General features: G+C 50.3%; 1 protein-coding gene across 2 annotated transcripts in view; it reads left to right on the forward strand.

The window, feature by feature from the left end:
* The first annotated feature begins 266 nt into the window (after positions 1–266).
* Positions 267–18212, forward strand: part of LOC144671338 (echinoderm microtubule-associated protein-like 1) — a 41339-nt gene continuing 23393 nt past the window's right edge. The window contains exon 1 of one of the 2 annotated variants that reach the window (XM_078533172.1): positions 267–724. In XM_078533172.1, coding sequence (XP_078389298.1) covers positions 658–724 — 67 coding nt within the window. In that variant the 5' untranslated portion in view covers positions 267–657. Of the gene's footprint in view, positions 725–16708; positions 16993–18212 lie in introns of those variants that run through there. The other variant, XM_078533173.1, reaches the window with a different exon arrangement.

Here is an 18212-nt window from a genome sequence, read left to right on the forward strand (position 1 = left end):
GATGGGATGCTTTCTCTAATGACCCTGGTCACGAAATGGTTAACTTATGAAGGCAGCATCAGAAAAGGTTTGAGCCCAAACATTCAAGTTTGTTGAACATTGTCATCAAATACCATTTATCAAGCTAATTCGATTTCACGCCTAGTTTATCAGCTCTTTTGGCTGTGCGTGAAGATAGTGGCAGTTTATTGGCTGATAAAAGGTGAAGTAAGCCGAGAGTTTGTTAATAAATTAGCCTCAGATGCAGGTAGCAGACCAATGAGCTCACTGCAATGAATGAAGCCAGGCGAGAGCTGGAGTTTGAGGAAGAGCATCATATCGCATCCTTAGGTGTGCTGTGACCGGCCTATTTAAATGAAAATAGGATTTTGTGATCCGTCCTCAGTCGGCTTCTTGAACAAAGATGGTAGCGGGATCAAAACCCTCGGAGAAAGAAGATGCAGCAAGAGCGTCTACATGAATCTTTCAGTGCGGGAGACACTGAGGAATTTTTCTCTCTCTCTCTCTCTCTCTCTTCCCCATTCAAAGGCATGTGAAGGAGCTGGTTGCTATGGTAACTGGAGGCTGCAGAAGGAGCCCCAGAAAGTGAAATAAGGAGGAAGAAAAGCTTTTGTTTGTGTATTTTGTCTTCTGAAAAGAGATTGGAAGAAAAGGGGGATGGCAGATCGAATTCCTGGCTATGGTGGGCTGTATGACACCAGCTCTCTGCTGCAGTTTTGCACTGGTAAGTTCTCACCGTCCGGGGCCTTCAGCCAGGGCCTGCACTTAGAAGCCAAATGTAGGGCTCTCGAGTTCAGAAAGCCAAGAAACGCATTAACTGTTGAATTAATATCCTGCTTTAATGCATAATAATCCGTACCTGGTAGTCTGAATTTCGGTGGCTGGAGAGGTGCTCAAATGAACTTTTGAAAAAACAAAAGCTTTCTTGCTCCACCTGTTTTGGTTCCCTTTTCCTTGCTCACTTCAGTACTGCCTGCAGGACTGTTTGGTGCTGTATACTTAGCTGCCCCGTGGCTGCCATTTAATGTTACTTTTTGCCAATAGTTCATAGGAAACGTGCATCTTTGGGCGCATTATTACCTTGGGGTCGACTCTTATTCTTCTCTCGGCCCTTTTCCACCTGGTTGACAATTTGCAAAGCTTTAGTTTTTGGGTCTCTGCTTTCCTTTCTTAACTTGGGATTGTAATGACTGCTCACACTTTTTATAGTTGCCTTAACCTGACTGAGAACAAGTTTGTTGCATTACACTGGGGGTTAATTGGGACTGTGCTGGTGTGTAAGGTTTTTTTTAAATTCACTACCTAGCAGAAGCTCTGTCAAATGTTTACAGAGGATGTACACGAGTGCGGACAATGGTTTATAGAATATACCAAGTGGTAAACATGAGAAGAACTAATATAAATCACTGGTCAACTACGTGTGCTCTTTTTGCAAAGTAAGTAAGTAGAAAGGGGGAAAAAAACTGTTCCCACTGGAGGAAGGATCGAGAACGAGAGGGCACAGGTTTAAGGTAATTGGCCAAAGAAGCAATGGAGACACGGGGAGAAACTTTTTCACGCAGCGAGTGATTAAGGCCTGGAATGCGCTGCCTGCGAGTGCAGTGGAGGCTGGTTCAATCGAGGCTTTCAAGAGGGAATTGGGTTATGATCTGAAGAGGAAGAACGTGCAAGGTTACAGGGTGAAGGTGGGGGAATGGCACTCGGGTGAATCGCTCATTCGGAGAGCCGGCGCAGACACGATGGGCCGAATGGCCTCCCTCTGCACTGTAGCGATTCTGTGACGCAATCGACAACGTCATGGTACATAATTCCGTTTGCCTGTCAAGTTCGAAAATTGTTTCACTGTTTTTTTTGGGGGGAGAGACCTTCTTTCATGCAAAGCAAGATGGCTTGTTGCCACGCTCTGTGCCAACAACTTTATGATCTGATGAACCTTTTCTTTAAACTTTGCAACTTTCTTGTGATGCTCTGCTCATGCATGACTGAAAATGTCACACGAGTAGCTCACATGAGCCGTGTGCCACAGACTTTTGAAGTAAATGCATGTGTATAACTTCTCATGTACTGGCAGCAAAGTTGAATCAATTTACCCTGCACAGACGATGAATTCTGAGCCTTTTTTGACCTATTAGCAGTACTGAGTTTTTGTATCTGTGATGCAGCATCAGGTTTAATTTGGAGTTCACTGTTATTTGTGCAGCTGAAGGGGCCTGTTTGACATGGCATGACTGTTGCAAACACATTGGTTTTAGGAATTTCCCTATATTGTCGTATATATTGAGCGTCGGCTGTGTCTCAGTGCTTAGCACTCTTGCCTCTGAGTCAGAAGGTTGTGAGGTCAAACCCACTCTGGGGCTTAGAAATCCAAGCTGATGATGCTCTAGTGCAGTACTGAGGGAGTGCTGCACTGCTGGAGGTGCCGGATCCAATGGGATGGCAGCTAAACCAGGCAGAATTTTCTGGCCTCTACCCACCCCCCCCCTCCCCCCCACCCCCGTCAGGATCTCCTGGTCCCGCTAAAGTGAACGGACGTTTGATTGGCTCGCCGCATTTTCCGGCCCCGCCCCCACTGTGACAGGGCCGGAAAATTCCACCCCCGAGGTCTCTGTTGGGTGAACTAAAAAGACCTCATGGCCCTAAGAGCAGGAGAAGCCCAATATTTGTCCCTCAATCAGATTACCTGGCCATTATCACATTCCTGTTTGTGGGAGCTTGCTGTGTGCAAATTGGCTGCCGCATTTCCTGCATCACAACAGTGACCACACTTTGAAAGCACTTCGTTGGCTGCAAAAAAACTTTGAAACGTCCTGAGGTCATGAAAGGTGCTATAATAGATGCAATTCTTTCTTTTCTGTTTATAATTGCGGAGGTGATAAGTTGAGTATGGATGGTTTTGTAATTTTTGTGCATCGTGTCGGGCCCTGCCTCTCAAGATCGACACCCCCCCAGTGTTATTTTTTGAAGGGTTTGAAGGGACAAAAAAAATCAGAGATTTGTTCCAGTTACAAAACTGGGGAATTGTCTAAATTTGGATGCAATTTAATTGTGAGTTTTTAGACATTTGTGCCACAGATTTCACGGCCAGGTTTCAACTGTTCTGAGAGTGGGGTGGGGGGGCGGTGGGGGGGGAGCGGGGGTGACAGCCTCTGGTGGGACAATATAACAAAAAGTCAAAATTTCGAAAGGACGCCAACAAAACTAAATCAAAATGTCATTTCCAGGCGGGGGTGATGATGCACCCCAGTCCCCACGGTGCCCACCAATCATGGAAGGACCCTAGTTTACCGGTGGACACCGTGTGCTCCCTCTCCAGTGCCACCCAGCCGCAAATATGGCCGCGGTGCCCCATTCATGGGCTCTTCTCAGAGAAACAAAATCAATAAATTAAGCTAAAATCAATAAAATGAGAGGGGATGACACTACGACTACGGCTACGACAAAAATCGAAACGTCAAAGGAAACTTAGCTAACTAAAACCGAAATATCATTTCCGGAGGTGGTTCCCCCTATTTAATCAACTCTTTTTGAAAACAGGATCAATAAATCAAACTAAAAGTCAATGAGGGGGGGGTGACAGCCCCTGGTGGGGGCACTGTAACTAAAACAAAAACGTGAAAGGAAACTTACAAAACTAAACCCAAATGTCATTTCCGGGGCACCCCAGCCCCTGCGGTGCTCACCAATCGCGGAAGGCCTCCTGTGTACTGGTGGACGCCGTGTGCCCCCTCTCCAGAGCCAACCGGCCTGGAACACAGCCGGCGGTAGAGGGGCAGACAGTCGGGCCAGACGACCCCCTCGGCCGCCCTCTACGTGGACCTTGGCCAGGCCCAGGAGCAGCTTTACAAGGAGGTCCTCCTCCACCCCACCCCAACCCACCCTCCCCCCAGCTCTCCCCCTGCACCCTCTCCGCACCCAGTGACCAAAGATCTGGAGTGTGGGGCTGAAAGCCAAAAATTGAAGAGCAGCCCCTTCGAAAAGTGAAAGAGGGGGCTGCAACCTCGGGCAAATCTGTGTACGTGTGGAACAGGGACTCCCCTTGGCCGCAGAAAGCGCGTGCGGCCTGGGAGTCCGTGAACCACCTTAGCCTCCGATTGCCCGGCCCTGCTGCAAAACAATACCCTCCACGCCAGGTCCCCGATGGAGATAGGGAGAACTCCCACGAAGGGGGCCCTCCACTGGGGTGCCCTATTTATATGTGCTCAAAGGCCATTAAATACCCATCACCTGTTTCTCTTAACCTTAACAAGTCGGGATGGTGTGTGGCTCGGAGGGGAACTTGCAGGTGATGGTGTTCCCATGTGTCTGCCGCCCTTGTCCTTCTGGATGGTAAAGGTTGCGGGTTTGGAAGGTGTTGTCAAATGTGGTGAGTTGAATGTGGAATCTCTACCGCAGGGAGAGGTTGAAGGGAATAGTATAGATTTATTTATGGGAAGGTAGATAAGGACATGGGGGAGAAGGGAATAGAGGGTTACGATGGTAGATTTAAGTGAGTAAAGATGGGAGGAGGCTCAAGTGGAGCATAAACGCTGTCACGGACTGGCTGGGCCGAATGGCCTGTCTCTGCTCCTTTGTAATTCTATGTAAGATGAGGCAGCTGAAGGTTGGACCACAAGAGATGAAGTGGAAAGAGCTGGGGACTGCAGAAGAGCGAGTGTGCATGTCAGGCTTGAGAATGTTTCAGAGAAGGCAGCCAGCAAATTTGCAGAGGGATTTATGAGCAAAGATGAGGATCTTGAAATCCATAGAATGGGGTAGTCGCTGGTGGTTGGCGAGACCAGAAACTGATGGGTGGCTGGGGATAAATGAAGGACAAGAGCTGTATGAGAATATTTCATTTTCTTTTTTTTTAATGTTTTATTTGAATGACTCAAACTTTAAAACCACCCAGTGTGACGGGAAGAAGAAAATTCTAATTTTAAACCAGTGATGCACATGGTCACATGATTAAACAAATGTTTTATATTTAAGCCAAGTCTGGAGTGCAGATCAAAATTAACATTAGGCACAAAAGTGGCCTGGAAAATGCACACAGAATTTCTAGTTTTTGATTGAGACTGGCTTTTCACCTTAGATTTTAATCATTCCTGAAGAAGAGTCATCTGGAACTTGAAGCATCAACTCTGCCCCTCTCTCCACAGATGCTGTCAGACCTGCTGAGTTTTCCCCCCCCAGCAGCTTTTGTTTTTTGTTAATTGAGTTTAAATTCCACCAGCTGCCATGGTGGGATTTGAACCCCTGTTACGTTAGCCAGGATTACTAGTCCAGTGACATTACCACTGCGCCACTGCCTCCCCTGTTGCTTGTTGTGCTCTGTAGCTTTTATCTACAATATATCTGCGCTCCTCTAATTCCGGCCTCTTGTGCATTCCCCCATTTTAATCGCTGCACCATTGGCGGCCGTGCCTTCAGCTGCCTGGGCCCCAAGCTCTGAAATTCCCTCCCTAAATCTCTCCACCTCTTTGCCTCGCTTTCCTCCCTTAAGAAACACCTTAAAACCTACTTTTCTGACCAACCTTTTTGGTCACCTGCCCTACTATCTCCTCCTGTAGCAGGGTGTCAAATTTGGCTCCATAGCACTCCTGTGAGGCGCCTTGGGACATATTACTGTGTTAAAGGATGCTATATAAATGCACACTGTTGTTGTTGTTGTTGTACAATGCATTAAAATCCTCGCGTAGGTTTTGCATTACTTGAGCTAAAAGTTTCTCGTTCGGATTTATGAACATTTCGAGTCAGCTGTTGCCATTGGAGGTTCCTGTTCACCTCAGTAAATAATAGTCTGCCATGCCTCCAACCTCCATCTCATTCACGGGATTGTTAGCTTCTCTGTCCCCCCACCTCCCAGCAGCCTGAGTAGGGCAGTATTGACTCCTCCAGACTGCTGCAGGCCTTTCTGTCGTTTGGAGTTCAAATATTTCTTAGAACTATTTTTGCAAACGTGCAAGCCTTTGGGGGAGAAAAGCGGGGAAGTGGAATTCATTGGTAGCTCTCTCAGGGAGCCAGCACCAGCCTGTGGGGCCAAATGGCCTCCAGCTGTGCTGTATGATTCTACAATGTTATGGAAAATGTACTTAACTGAAAAATTGCATCTTGGAGGAAAGCGTTCTCTCTTTGTTGAAAAGAAATGACAAAATGACTTTTCGTCTTGCGCTCATCAGGACACTTTGCAAGAATACTCTCGAGAAACAATTTATACTGCATGTGAAGAGAGTGCTGATTCTTGCCAATCAATCAACAGGGCAGCTGGTGGAACTTAAAAGTTCAATTAATAAACTCTGGAATTGGAATTGAAAGCTGGTGTCAGTAATGGCGACCATGAAGCTATCATTGATTGCTGTAAAAACCCCTCTGGGAAGGGAAGGAAATCTGCCGTCCTTACCCGGTCTGGCCCACATGTGACTCCAGACCCACGGCAATGTGGTTGACTCTTAACTGCCCCTCTGAAATGGCCGAGCAAACCACAAGGGCAATTAGGGGTGGGCAACAAATGCTGGCCTTGCCAGCGACACGCACCTCCCATGAAAGAATAAATTAAACTCAAAAGAGTATAAAAGAGAGACTGCTGGGACACTGGGCTGGGGGGGCGGTGGGGGCGTTGTGGTGTTGGGTAGACGCAGACATATGTAATGCTGCATTCAATAAATGAACCTATCGTTAAGAAAATTATTAGCGTCTAGTTTCATACTTCACCAACTGGCTTGGGATTGATTTAGGACTGAGATGAGGAGAAATTTCTTCACCCAGAGAGCGGTGAGCCTGTGGAATTCGTTACCACAGAAAGTAGTTGAGGCCAAAACATTGTATGTTTTCAAGAAGGAATTAGATATAGATCTTGGGGTGAAAGGGATCAAAGGATATGGGGAGAAAGCGGGAGCAGGCTATTGAGTTGGATGATCAGCCATGATCATAATGAATGGCGGAGCAGGCTTGAAGGGCCGAATGGCCTCCTCCTGCTCCTAGTTTCTATGATTTAACAGGATAAGTACCATTTCATTAGCAAAAGCTTGCGGATAAAGCCGTGCAGCAAGTGAGCTAGTGAATCTGTCCCTTTGTCCATTAGTAGGTGGACGCAGTGGGGACAGAAGGTATCCTCCTTCTCCCCAAACTTCCTTCCTATCCCCACACGATCCTCCCCACTCCATCGCCATCCCAGCAACGTGATTTTATATAACCATCTAACCGCTGAACAGCCAGATTTCTGACAGATCAAATCCCTTCTGTCGGGCTGCACACGTCCAAACTGTGGGGCGTCTTCAGCCGTGTACGGCTTTTAAAAAGATAAACAGACAGGTTTCAGTTTCCAACCCTCCAGGATTATTCTGGAGTCTTCCGGAAAATGAAAGATACGGGCCGAAGCTTCTGAGCAATCACTGTCGGGCTGCCACTTCACTCCTGTTTTGTTAATCTGAGGTGGAGCTCCACGTTTCTGGCCCACACGTCGGAAAGGGGCCTCTTCAGAAGCGTGGAGTGCACCTAATCTCGGAGTCCTCCATCGGAGCGCTGGATCATCAGGGAAGTCAGGTCACCCTCCCCCTTTTACGGCACTAGCTGCCGTATTTTCCAATGTCCTCGTTCTCTAATACACTGAAAAACTTTTGGGACATTGAAATAGCTTTTCAGTGTGTTGAGTGAACGAGTGTGAGTGAGGTCAGTGGGTAGGGTGGCAGGATGAGTAGAGTGGATAGGGTGGTAGGTGCCAGGATGGTGAGATTGGATCGGGTTGGGTCACCGCGAGTCGGAGGGTCGGGAGGGTGGGGGGTGGTTGTTGGTGGTCGGAGGATCAGGTGGAGAGTCGGAGGGTCAGGGAGAGGTCGGAAGGTTGGCGAGGAGTGGGGGAGTCGGAGGGTCAGGGGGGCAGAGGGTCGGGGGGAGTCGGAGGTCAGGGGTGCAGATGGTCGAGGGGAGTCGGAGGCCAGGGGGGCAGAGGGTCGGGGGGAGTCGGAGGTCAGGGGAGTCGGAGGTCAGGGGGGCAGAGGGTCGGGGGGAGTCGGAGGGTCAGGGGTGCAGAGGGTCGGGGGAGTCGGAGGTCAGGGGTGCAGAGGGTCGGGGGGAGTCGGAGGTCAGGGGAGTCAGAGGTCATGGGAGTCGGAGGTCAGGGGGCAGAGGGTCGGGGGGAGTCGGAGGGTCAGGGGGGCAGAGGGTCGGGGGGAGTCGGAGGGTCAGGGGTGCAGAGGATCGGGGGGAGTCAGAGGTCAGGGCAGTCGGAGGGTCAGGGGGGCAGAGGGTCGGGGGGAGTCGGAGGTCAGGGGTGCAGAGTGTCGGGGGAGTTGGAGGGTCAGGGGAGTCGGAGGTCAGGGGTGCAGAGGGTTGGGGGAGTCGGAGGGTCAGGGGTTCGGAGTGGGGTCAGTGGGGAGTCAGTGTGGGGTGGGGGTGGGGGTGGGGGGCCAGTTGTATAGTTACCCAGAACTTATACATGTATTTTTTAGCCTAATATTCCCTGGGTACAAGCCCAGGGAGCTGAGTTGGGACTGTCCGAAGTCTCCGACTCTAACTCCGAGTTGGAGGCTTCCTCGGAGGGCCCCCGGGAGCAGGGGAATTGCCCCCCCACCGGCAATTGCAACTTCCTGGGCAATCCCGATGGAGTCAGCGCGTTTGGGACGTCCGAGGGGTCCTGTAGCGCATCCTCCGGGATGCGCCTGACCTCCGACCTTCCGGAGACCGGACGATCCGGGCCATTAATCCCTTAGACACTGCCGCAGCGGGCCAAGAGAAAAATCTAGAGTAGTCACTTAGTAAAAAAAATGGTGTCTTTATTCACTCCTTTTATTGTAAAAATATTGGCGATGTGAAGATAGGCTATTCAACTGGGGGGGGGCGGGAGGGGGGAGGTGAAAGGTCAGGTGCTGAAACCTCCAGGGATACATCCAACCAGAGTTGGCAACTTGAAACTCGGGCATCGACTGGGATTTAAAACAAACTCATCCCGACACGAAATGTGGAAACAATGTGCCTCCCAACCTGAATTAAAAAAGCTCCTGATTGTGTTACCGGGGGGCGGCGTGGAGGCAAGGGTGCTTTTGGCCTTCTGTACGGTGAGGGGGGATTGGGATTCAGACCTTGTGTCATCTGCTGTGTCCCGTTTTATGTCCCCTTCAGGAGGGGTGGGGGAAGCTCGTGGTGCTAAATCTACTGCAGCCATCTGGTGTCGTAGGTGAAACAGCTTTTGGTATTATACAGAATTAGCTGAGCTTTCGCAGTGTCACCTACAGGAGTCTGTGCGTTGCCACAGGCGATGGAAGGTGAGAGCAGCTGTCACCCCCCTCCATCGCTGCCAATAAAACCAGCCTCATTCGCCCAACTGCTTCCCCGCTCTGCTTTTATTTTTCTCTTGAAGTTGTCCTTTCTTCCCACGGGCAACTCCCAGGAGTAGCTCACGAGGACTCCTGCCATGCCCCTGTCTCACGGTCAAACCCTTCGGCCGCCCGCTCCCGGCTTCAAGTGCTGGCAGCTCGATCCGAGTGGTTTTGAGGCACGCGGAGCGGTGGGGTGGGGTGGGGGGGGCGAAAGCCGAGAGGTTTGCATTCGTGTAGCGCCTTTCATGCCCTCAGGACGGCACCCCTCCCCTGCAAAGTCAATGGGCAGGAATTTCCCCCTCCCCCGACACTGGAATCGAGGCTGGAGGTGGACGGGAGTGAAAAATAGCCCCCACCCCCCCACCCCCCACCCCCAACCATTTAGCGTGCGGGTTCCCTGGATCCGTCTGGTCTCTGGTCAGTTTTCGCAGAGGCGGGATTTGCTGAGGGGAACTTGGCATCAGAGCTACCTGCCCGGGTCTGGCAGGCGGCCAACAGGCCTATTAAGAGTCCATTGAGGCCTCCTGAAGGAGGCCCACTGACCGGGATTTTCCAGTTGGCTTCCAGGTTCCTCGGGGCCGTGGGAGGGGGCCCTGTACCTTGAGACCCCCTCATACCCTGCCCGGGTACAGGAGCAGCCACAAGCCACCCTGAAGGAGGGCTCCCTCTCCCACCATAGCGGCCTGGCTGCAAAAGCCATTCTTAATTTTAGGTCTGGAAACATTGGAGGGAAGCTGCCTCCTCTTTGGAAGCGCTCCTCCCTCTTACTCACCTTCCAATGCAGGCTGATGCTCCCCTCCAGCAGGAAGGCCTCTGACTTACCCTTCACTCTGGAGTGCCTGTCCGTTGGCCTTGTTTGGATGGCGAACCTGTCTCCAGGCCAATTAAGGGGATGCCATCGTGCCCACGGGGTGAGCTTGGTACCCAGAAACCGTCCTGACCTCTGTTCCCAGATCTTAAGAACATAAGAACTAAGAGCAGGAGTAGGCCATTCAGCCCCTCGAGCCTGCCCCGCCATTCAATGCGATCATGGCTGATCTCATTTCGGCCTCAACTCCAATTTCCCGCCCTCTCCCCATAACCTTTCAACCCCTTACTAATTAAAAATCTGTCTATCTCCTCCTTAAGTTGATTCACATTTATTTATTGGAGTGAAAATCCTGCCCAATGACTCATTGGGAGCCATTGCTTAATAACAGGGTTGGGGGGGTGGGATGATTTTTTTTACAAAAATTCCCCCTCTTATCTGGTCTTGTGGTCAATTGCAACGCCCACACTGAGATCACCTAACTCGGTACCTGTCAGGAGCCAAACCTGACGCATTGTCCTTTGTACAGCTGTGTACCACACTTAGGTAGAACTTACAACACAGTAACAGGCCATTCAATCCAACTGATCCAAGCTGGTGATTATACTGTTTTATTTATTTGTTAATGCGATGTGGGCGTCGCTGGCTGGGCCAGCGTATATCCCTCATCCCTAATAACCCTTGAGAAGGTGGTGGTGAGCCGCCTTCTTGAGCTGCTGCAGTCCATGTGGTGTAGGTACACCCACAGTGCTGCTAGGGAGGAAGTTCCAGGATTTTGACCCAGCGACAGTGAAGGAACGGCCGATATATTTCCAAGTCAGGGTGGTGAGTGGCTTGGAGGGGAACTTGCAGGTGGTGGTGTTCCCATGTGTCTGCTACCCTTGTCCTTCTAATTGGTAGTGGTCGTGGGTTTGGAAGGTGCTGTCTAAGGAGCCTTGGTGAATTCCTGCAGTGCATCTTGTAGATAGTACACACACTGCTGCTACTGTGCGTCGGTGGTGGAGGGAGTGAATGTTTGTGGATGGGGTTCCAATCAAGCGGGCTGCTTTGTCCTGGATGGTGTGGAGCTTCTTGAGTGTTGTGGGAGCTGCACTCATCCAGACAAGTGGGGAGTATTCCATCACACTCCTGACTTGTGCCTTGTAGATGGTTGACTTTGCACATGCCTCCTTCCACTCCTCTTTATCGAACCTTTTTCCGCAGTCCCTATCCCTTTCTCCCTCTTGTGTGCATCTAGCTTCACCTTAAATGCCTCTCCGCCAATCACCTCAATCCACTGTGGTGGTGAGTTTCACATTCTCTGGTAAAGAAGTTTCTCCTGAATTCCCTGTAAATTTATTGTGGCCGCCTTATATTAATATATAAATTAGCTTTGATCGTCACGTGCATTTACCCCAAAGGATAACAAGAGAGCTCTTGGTTTGAAAAGAGAATTAACCCAATGCCCATATAATCCTTGAGTGCTCTTAATTCTGTCTCTTCCTTTGTCACTAAGGGCGAATCTAACCAGTGATTCCCATTACTTTTCCCTCTCTTCAGCTATTGACTTGGATTTGCTGCTGCAATTTCAGCAGAAGTGGCCATTTGTTCAAGGCTCTTACATTGACCGGCCTTTCAAATCTTTTTTTTTTTAACCCTGCGTAATTTTATTTCGGAAGCACTTTCTGAGGTCAAGGGTCAGCGCAGAACTAATGGTTTCAATTTCAGCCGAAAACCTAATCTAATTGCAGCCTCTCAGCGGCACCTGAGGTTTAGGTTTCACAGGCTAAATGGATTTGTAACATTTTGCATTGAGGACCCTCAATGACAGACTGATGGCACAAAGCTGTGTACGAAGCAGGGGTGGGAATGAGCGGTGGGGGTGGTGGAGGACGCTTTTGGGGGAAATCGCCACCTCTGCTCAGTGTCCCTTGGCCACATACCGTCACATCATGGGTGAACATTCAGCTTGTTAAGGAGCTAATATTCACAGAAGGACTTGCCCTTCTGTATTTGTATTGTTGTTGCCGTTAGAGTTGATTTTGGTCTTTCCTTAACCCCCCTCCTATTCTGGGTGAGCGTGAACCCCATCACGCTGGCTGTTTTCTTCTTGAATGAGTGATTAGCCTGATTCTGTCCCCACCACTTAAAACAAGAGAGAATCTAACCCTCTCCCCTTGACATTCAACAGCATTCCCATCACTGAGCCCCTCCCGCCATTAACATCCTAGGGTTACCCATTGACCAGAAACTGAACTGGGACCAGCCATATAAATACCGTGGCTACAAGAGCAGGTCAGAGGCTAGGAGTTCTGTGGTGAGTAACTCACCTCCTGATACCCCAAAGTCTGTCCACTGTCTACAAGGCATGAGTCAGGAGTGTGATGGAATACTCTTCACACGCCTGGATGAGTGCAGCTCCCACAACACTCGAAACTCAACACCATCCAGGACAAAGCCGCCCCGCTTGATTGGCACCCCATCCACCACCTTCAACATTCAATCCTTCCACCACTAACGCACAGTAGCAGCAGTGTGTGTACCGTCTACAAGATGCACTGCAGCAACCCACCAAGGCTCCTTCGACAGCATCATCCAAACCCTTGAACTCTACCATCCTGGAAGGACCAGGGCAGCAGACACATGGGAACACCACTACCAGCAAGTTCCCCTTCAATCCACACACCATCCTGACTTGGAACTATATCGGCCGTTCCTTCACTGTCACTGGGTCAAAATCCTGGAACTCCCTCCCTAACAGCACTGTGGGTGTACCTACACCACATGGACTGCAACGGCTCGAGAAGGCAGCTCACCCACCACCTTCTCAAGGGGCAATTAGGGATGGGCAATAAATGCTGGGCCCAGCCAGCGATGCCCACTTCCCATTTCCTTCCCTCTGGTTCTTGCAGGGATGTCCTGTAATGGCTTGTTCCTGAATGACTGGTTCTGCTTGATGTCCGTAGCCAGGATGAGGTTGATGCTCTAGGGCCTCAGGCCCCATGGTCAGGCCATAGGCCTGTGGGGAGGTGCTTTGTTCAGGTCGCCAATGATTGACAAGCAGCAAAGACATTTGTGTAGCTTTAATACAAGAAGTTGTTGTGCTGCAGCTTTACAAAGGCCAATTAGACCCCGTCTGGAGTCACTGTGAGCACTTCAGGGTACCCGACACCTTCGGAAGGATATATTGGCCTCGGAGTGACTGCAGCGAAGGTTTACCACAATGACACCTGGACTCCAAGGGCTGAATTGCGAGGAGAGATTACAAAAACTAGGATTGTAGGAGGTTTTCTGATCAAAGTTTTCAAGATATTAAGAGAATCCGATAGGGCAGATAGTGAAAAACTATGTCTGCTGGTTGCAGAGTCCAGGACTAGGGGAGACAGTCCAAAAATTAGAAGCGGACCTTTCCGGAAAAGAAAGACTTGAATTTATATAGCGACCACCAGACGTCTCAAAGTGTCTTACAGCCGCTTCTTGAAGTGCAGTCACGGCTGTAATTTAGAATGACCTCCCTCCTGCTATGACACTCTCTCTGAGATCTCAATCAAATCTTGATTTAACTTTGGAAAAGTTTGTTCTGTGCCTGAACTCTGACCTCAGGAGGCCTAACCCCCGCCCCCACTGTAGAAAGAGGTTGAATCATCTTCAACACTCGCTGCTAGTGTGACCCAAGCCTGCGTCTTCTCAAAACAAGCTGAAGAGTGCGTACGGATGGAAGTTGGGTTGTTGACTTGGTGTGGATAAACTTACTTCTCAAAAACCTAAAAAGAATTGGTATCCTGAATTCACGGACCCACAAATTGCTGCAGTGCAGAACGAGGCCATCTCGTATAAAACACTGGTTCAGCCTCAACTGGAGGATTGTGTCCACTTCAGGAAGGATGTGAAGGCGTTAGAGAGGGTGCAGTAAAGATTCACGAGAACGGTTCCCGGGATGAGGAACCTCAGTCACATGGATTGGAGAAGTTGGGGCTGTTCTCCTTGGAGAAGGGAAGGCTGGGAGGAGATCCTTATCTACTCTGTCCAGGCGTTCAAAATCATGAGGGACGCCTGGACAGAGTAGATAGGGAGAAACTGTTCCCATTGGTGGAAGGACCGAGAATGAGAGGGCACCGATTTAAGGTCATTGGCAAAGGGAGCGACGGAGACACGAGGAGAAACCTTTTCACGCAGCGAGTGGTTAGGATCTGGAATGTGTTGCCTGAGAGAGTGGTGGAGGCAGGTTCGAGCGAGGCTTTCAGGAGGGAATTGGATTATTATCTAGAAAAGGGAGAATGGGCAGGGTTACAGGGTAAGGTGGGAGAATGGCACTCGGTGAATCGCTCATCTGGAGAACTGGCACTTGGGAACATCAAATGGGTTGCTGTTCTGATCGCAGTAGTACCTGCGTGTCGGTTGTGGCTCAGTGGGTAGCACTTTGGTCTCTGACTCATAACGTTTTGGGTTCAAACCCCACTCCGAGGCTTGAGCGCAAAAATCAAGGCTGACACTCCAGTGCAGCACCGAGGGAGTGCCGTACTGCCGGAGGTGCTGTGTGTCAGAGGAGACGTTAAACTGAGGACCCATCTGCCCACTCGGGTGGATGTAAACGCCCCCATAGCCCTATTTCAAAGAAGATCAGGGGGCTTATTTCTGGTGCCCTGGGTAATATTTATCCCTCAATCAACACCACAAAAACAGATTTTCTGGTCCAACAATCACCTTGTTGCTTGTGGGAGCTTGCTGTGCACAAATTGGCTGCCGTTTCATGGCAGCGGCTGCACTTTATTGACTGTAAAGCGCTTTTGAGATGTCTGGCAGTGGTGAAGAGTGCTAAATGCAAGCCTTTCTTTATCGTCTAGTGTTGTAACCTTGAAGTTACAAAATGGATCCATACCTTCAGTAACACTGATGTAGAATGCGTTAATTATTTATTATTATTATTATCATTGCATTATTTGGGAAGTGCAACCGTGGCTTTATACAATATATGCATTGAATAAACTCTACCCCTTTACTCTAAACAACACCAGAGCAGATGGCTTGTGGATGTGTGTGCCACGAAAATGGGTTTACAAGTTGTCTCCCAAGTGGCGGAAATGTGACCTCCGACCCAGAGCAAGCCCCCTTTAGAAAGTGGGACCCACAAACTGTTCCTGCAATTATTGAGCATTGGCTGCAGTAACGAACATTCCAGAACGTGCTCAGAAGGGCAAGCGTTGAGCTGGAGCTCGAAGATTGAGGGCCTAGTTGGAGAGATGATGCCAGGTGGTTGGGGAGGGGGAGAGGGTGCGAGAGATTTTTGTAAAAATTCTTTCATGGGATGTGGGCATCGCTGGCAAGGCCGGCATTTGTTGCCCCACCCCTAACTGCCCTCGAACTGAGTGGCTTTGCTCGGCCAGTTCAGAGGGCGGCTAAAGAGTCAACCCCATGGCTGTGGGTCTGGAGTCACATGTAGGCCAGACCGGGTAAGGATATTGCTAATCACTTTATGGGAAGCCGCCGGCCTGGTGGTATATGTCATTGAACCCGTAACCCAGAGACACAGGCTAATGCTCTGGGTTCAAAGCAAAATACCGCGGATGCTGGAAATCTGAAACAACGACAAAAATAGCTGGAGAAAAGGGGATACAGTTAACATTTCGAGTCCGTATGACTCTTCATCAGAACTAAGGAAATAGAGAAATGAGGTGAAATATAAGCTGGTAGAGGGGGTGGGGGTGGGCTAATGCTCTGGGTACCTGGTTCGTGGTGGAATTTAAATTCAGTTAATAAAAATTGGAATATAAAGCGAGTCTCAGTGAAGGCGACCATGAAACTATCATTGATTGTTGTAAAAACCCATCTGGTTCACTCATGCCCCTTTAGGGGAGGGAAATCTGCCGTCCTTACCCGGTCTGGCCTACAGGTGACTCCAGACCCCACAGCCACGTGGTTGACTCTTTAACTGCCCCCTCTGAAATGGCCTTAGCAAAACCACTCCGTCATATCCAAGAAAGCGGCTGGCTATGACCTTCTCACGGGCAGTAAGTGCCAGCCTTGCCAGGGGCGCCGCATCCCGCCCACGGATTAGGACAAAAAAAGGGAAAGAGGGCGGCAGGATTTTTTTTCTTTCTGTTGTTTCTGCTCTAAGTCTGCTGCAGTTGCTGCTGGCCTTGGGAAGACTCCAGATGGTATTGTTGTTGTGGCTGTGAGGAGGGGTGGGGGTGGGGGGTGCGGGGTGGGGGGAGGGCGGGGAGGAACGAGGGAGGAACGAAGGAGGGGTAGATACTCACTGTGAGGTAGGAACCGGCAAATGAGAGCGCTTTGAATGAGCTAATGAGTGCTCAGATACACACACACACCCACACACACAGAGGCACGGTGGAATCAAAGCCAGTGCACTACTCTGGGTGTAAGTTGAAAACTGCTCTTCAGTAGATGGATTCTATGCAACCGAAGCTATCATCGCCTTATGTCAGTGATTGGTGGATAGGGCAACCTGCCAGCAATTCCAATTTAAGAGATTGCACCTTGATGTATTGCTTATTGCAGCCCTGTTAAGTTACTGTGTCAGTGCAGAACCCCAGGATGTGGGACTCTTTTGCCAATTGTTGCTGAGAGTGGCTGGCTACAGGTATTTTAAAACGCCGACCCACGTCCATTCGCAAAAGGGAAGGCTAATAAGCTCGGCATCATTTTAAGGAGCTTATGCTGTTCATTGATCTCTCATCTAATCCGGTGTTTGGGCTGGAGCCAGTGCTGGGGGGGCGGGGGTGTGTGCGATGATGCATTCCTGACACAATGTGGATGGAGGGAGAGAATCCTGGGTGTTAAGCAGCGTTGGTCGCGTTGAGGTTGAAGGCGGCCAGAGCGCGAGGCGCGGCTGCTCGGGCAGCCCCCGTCAATTAGCCGAGGAGTTTAATGCTGCAGCCGGCATCATCATGACAGGTGAGGAGGCTGTGAGATCTCTCCCGGCGTCTGGTCGGTAAGTCTGAGGCGCTCCTGCCCGGCCCTGGCGATCTGTACACCGAAGCTGTTAGTGCGTGGTCGGGTGGAGTGCGTGATCGGGTGGAGTGCGTGATCGGGTGGAGTGCGCGATCGGGTGGAGTGCGTGATCCGGTGGAGTGCGTGATCGGGTGGAGTGCGTGATCGGGTGGAGTGCGTGATCCGGTGGAGTGCGCGATCGGGTGGAGTGCGTGATCCGGTGCAGTGCGCGATCGGGTGGAGTGCGCGATCCGGTGGAGTGCGTGATCGGGCGGAGTGCGTGATCGGGCGGAGTGCGTGATCGGGTGGAGTGCGTGATCCGGTGCAGTGCGTTATCCGGTGGAGTGCGTGATCCGGTGCAGTGCGGGATCCGGTGGAGTGCGTGATCCGGTGCAGTGCGGGATCCGGTGGAGTGCGCAATCCAGTGGAGGGTGTGATCCTGCGGAGCGCATGACCTAGCGCAGTTTACGATTGAATGCAGCGTGTGATCCAGTGGAATGCGTGATCGAGCGGAGTTTGCGATCTAATGCAGCGCGTGATCCAGTGGCGTGCACGATCCGGTGGAGAGCGTGGTCTAGTGGAGTGCATGGCCCAGTGGAGCTTGTGATCTAACGGAGGGCACAACTGCCAAAGGAACAGAGCAAAAATTTATTTAACAATATTGCACAAAAAAAAAACCCCTCCACATTTCCCTCTCCATTGTCAGAACGTGCTGACTCATGCCAGAGGGAGAAGGGTCACAGAGACAGTGGTGAGTCCCACCCTGTACAATGGGTTTTAAACGGGAGTAAAGGGTGAGTGAATTTAAAAAGAGCTTCCACAGACAAATTGAGATAAAAAACCTCCCCTTCAGCAGCTGAAAAAGTAAGTTAATGCTCTCTGTGAAAACTCTGCCATCGCAGCAAAAGGCTGGAAGATGAGTGATCCCCTTAATACGATTGGACAATAAAATTACAGATGAGAGTCGAGACAGGTTAAAAAAAATCACGTCTCAGATACATCATCGGGAAGAAGCAGCTAATGGATTTAATAGCCTATGAACTATAATAAATCTGGAAAGCGTCAGACATCTGTGTGGTTATGCGACGGGACAAGTAACCTAGTGTCCTGGATCGGTAACGTAGGGCCTAATGTAATCCAGTGAACAGGAGTTCAAATCACGCCTGGGTGGTTTGAGAATTTCT

The sequence above is a fragment of the Cetorhinus maximus genome, chromosome 32 (assembly GCF_964194155.1).
Source record: "Cetorhinus maximus chromosome 32, sCetMax3.hap1.1, whole genome shotgun sequence".
NCBI lineage: Eukaryota > Metazoa > Chordata > Chondrichthyes > Lamniformes > Cetorhinidae > Cetorhinus > Cetorhinus maximus.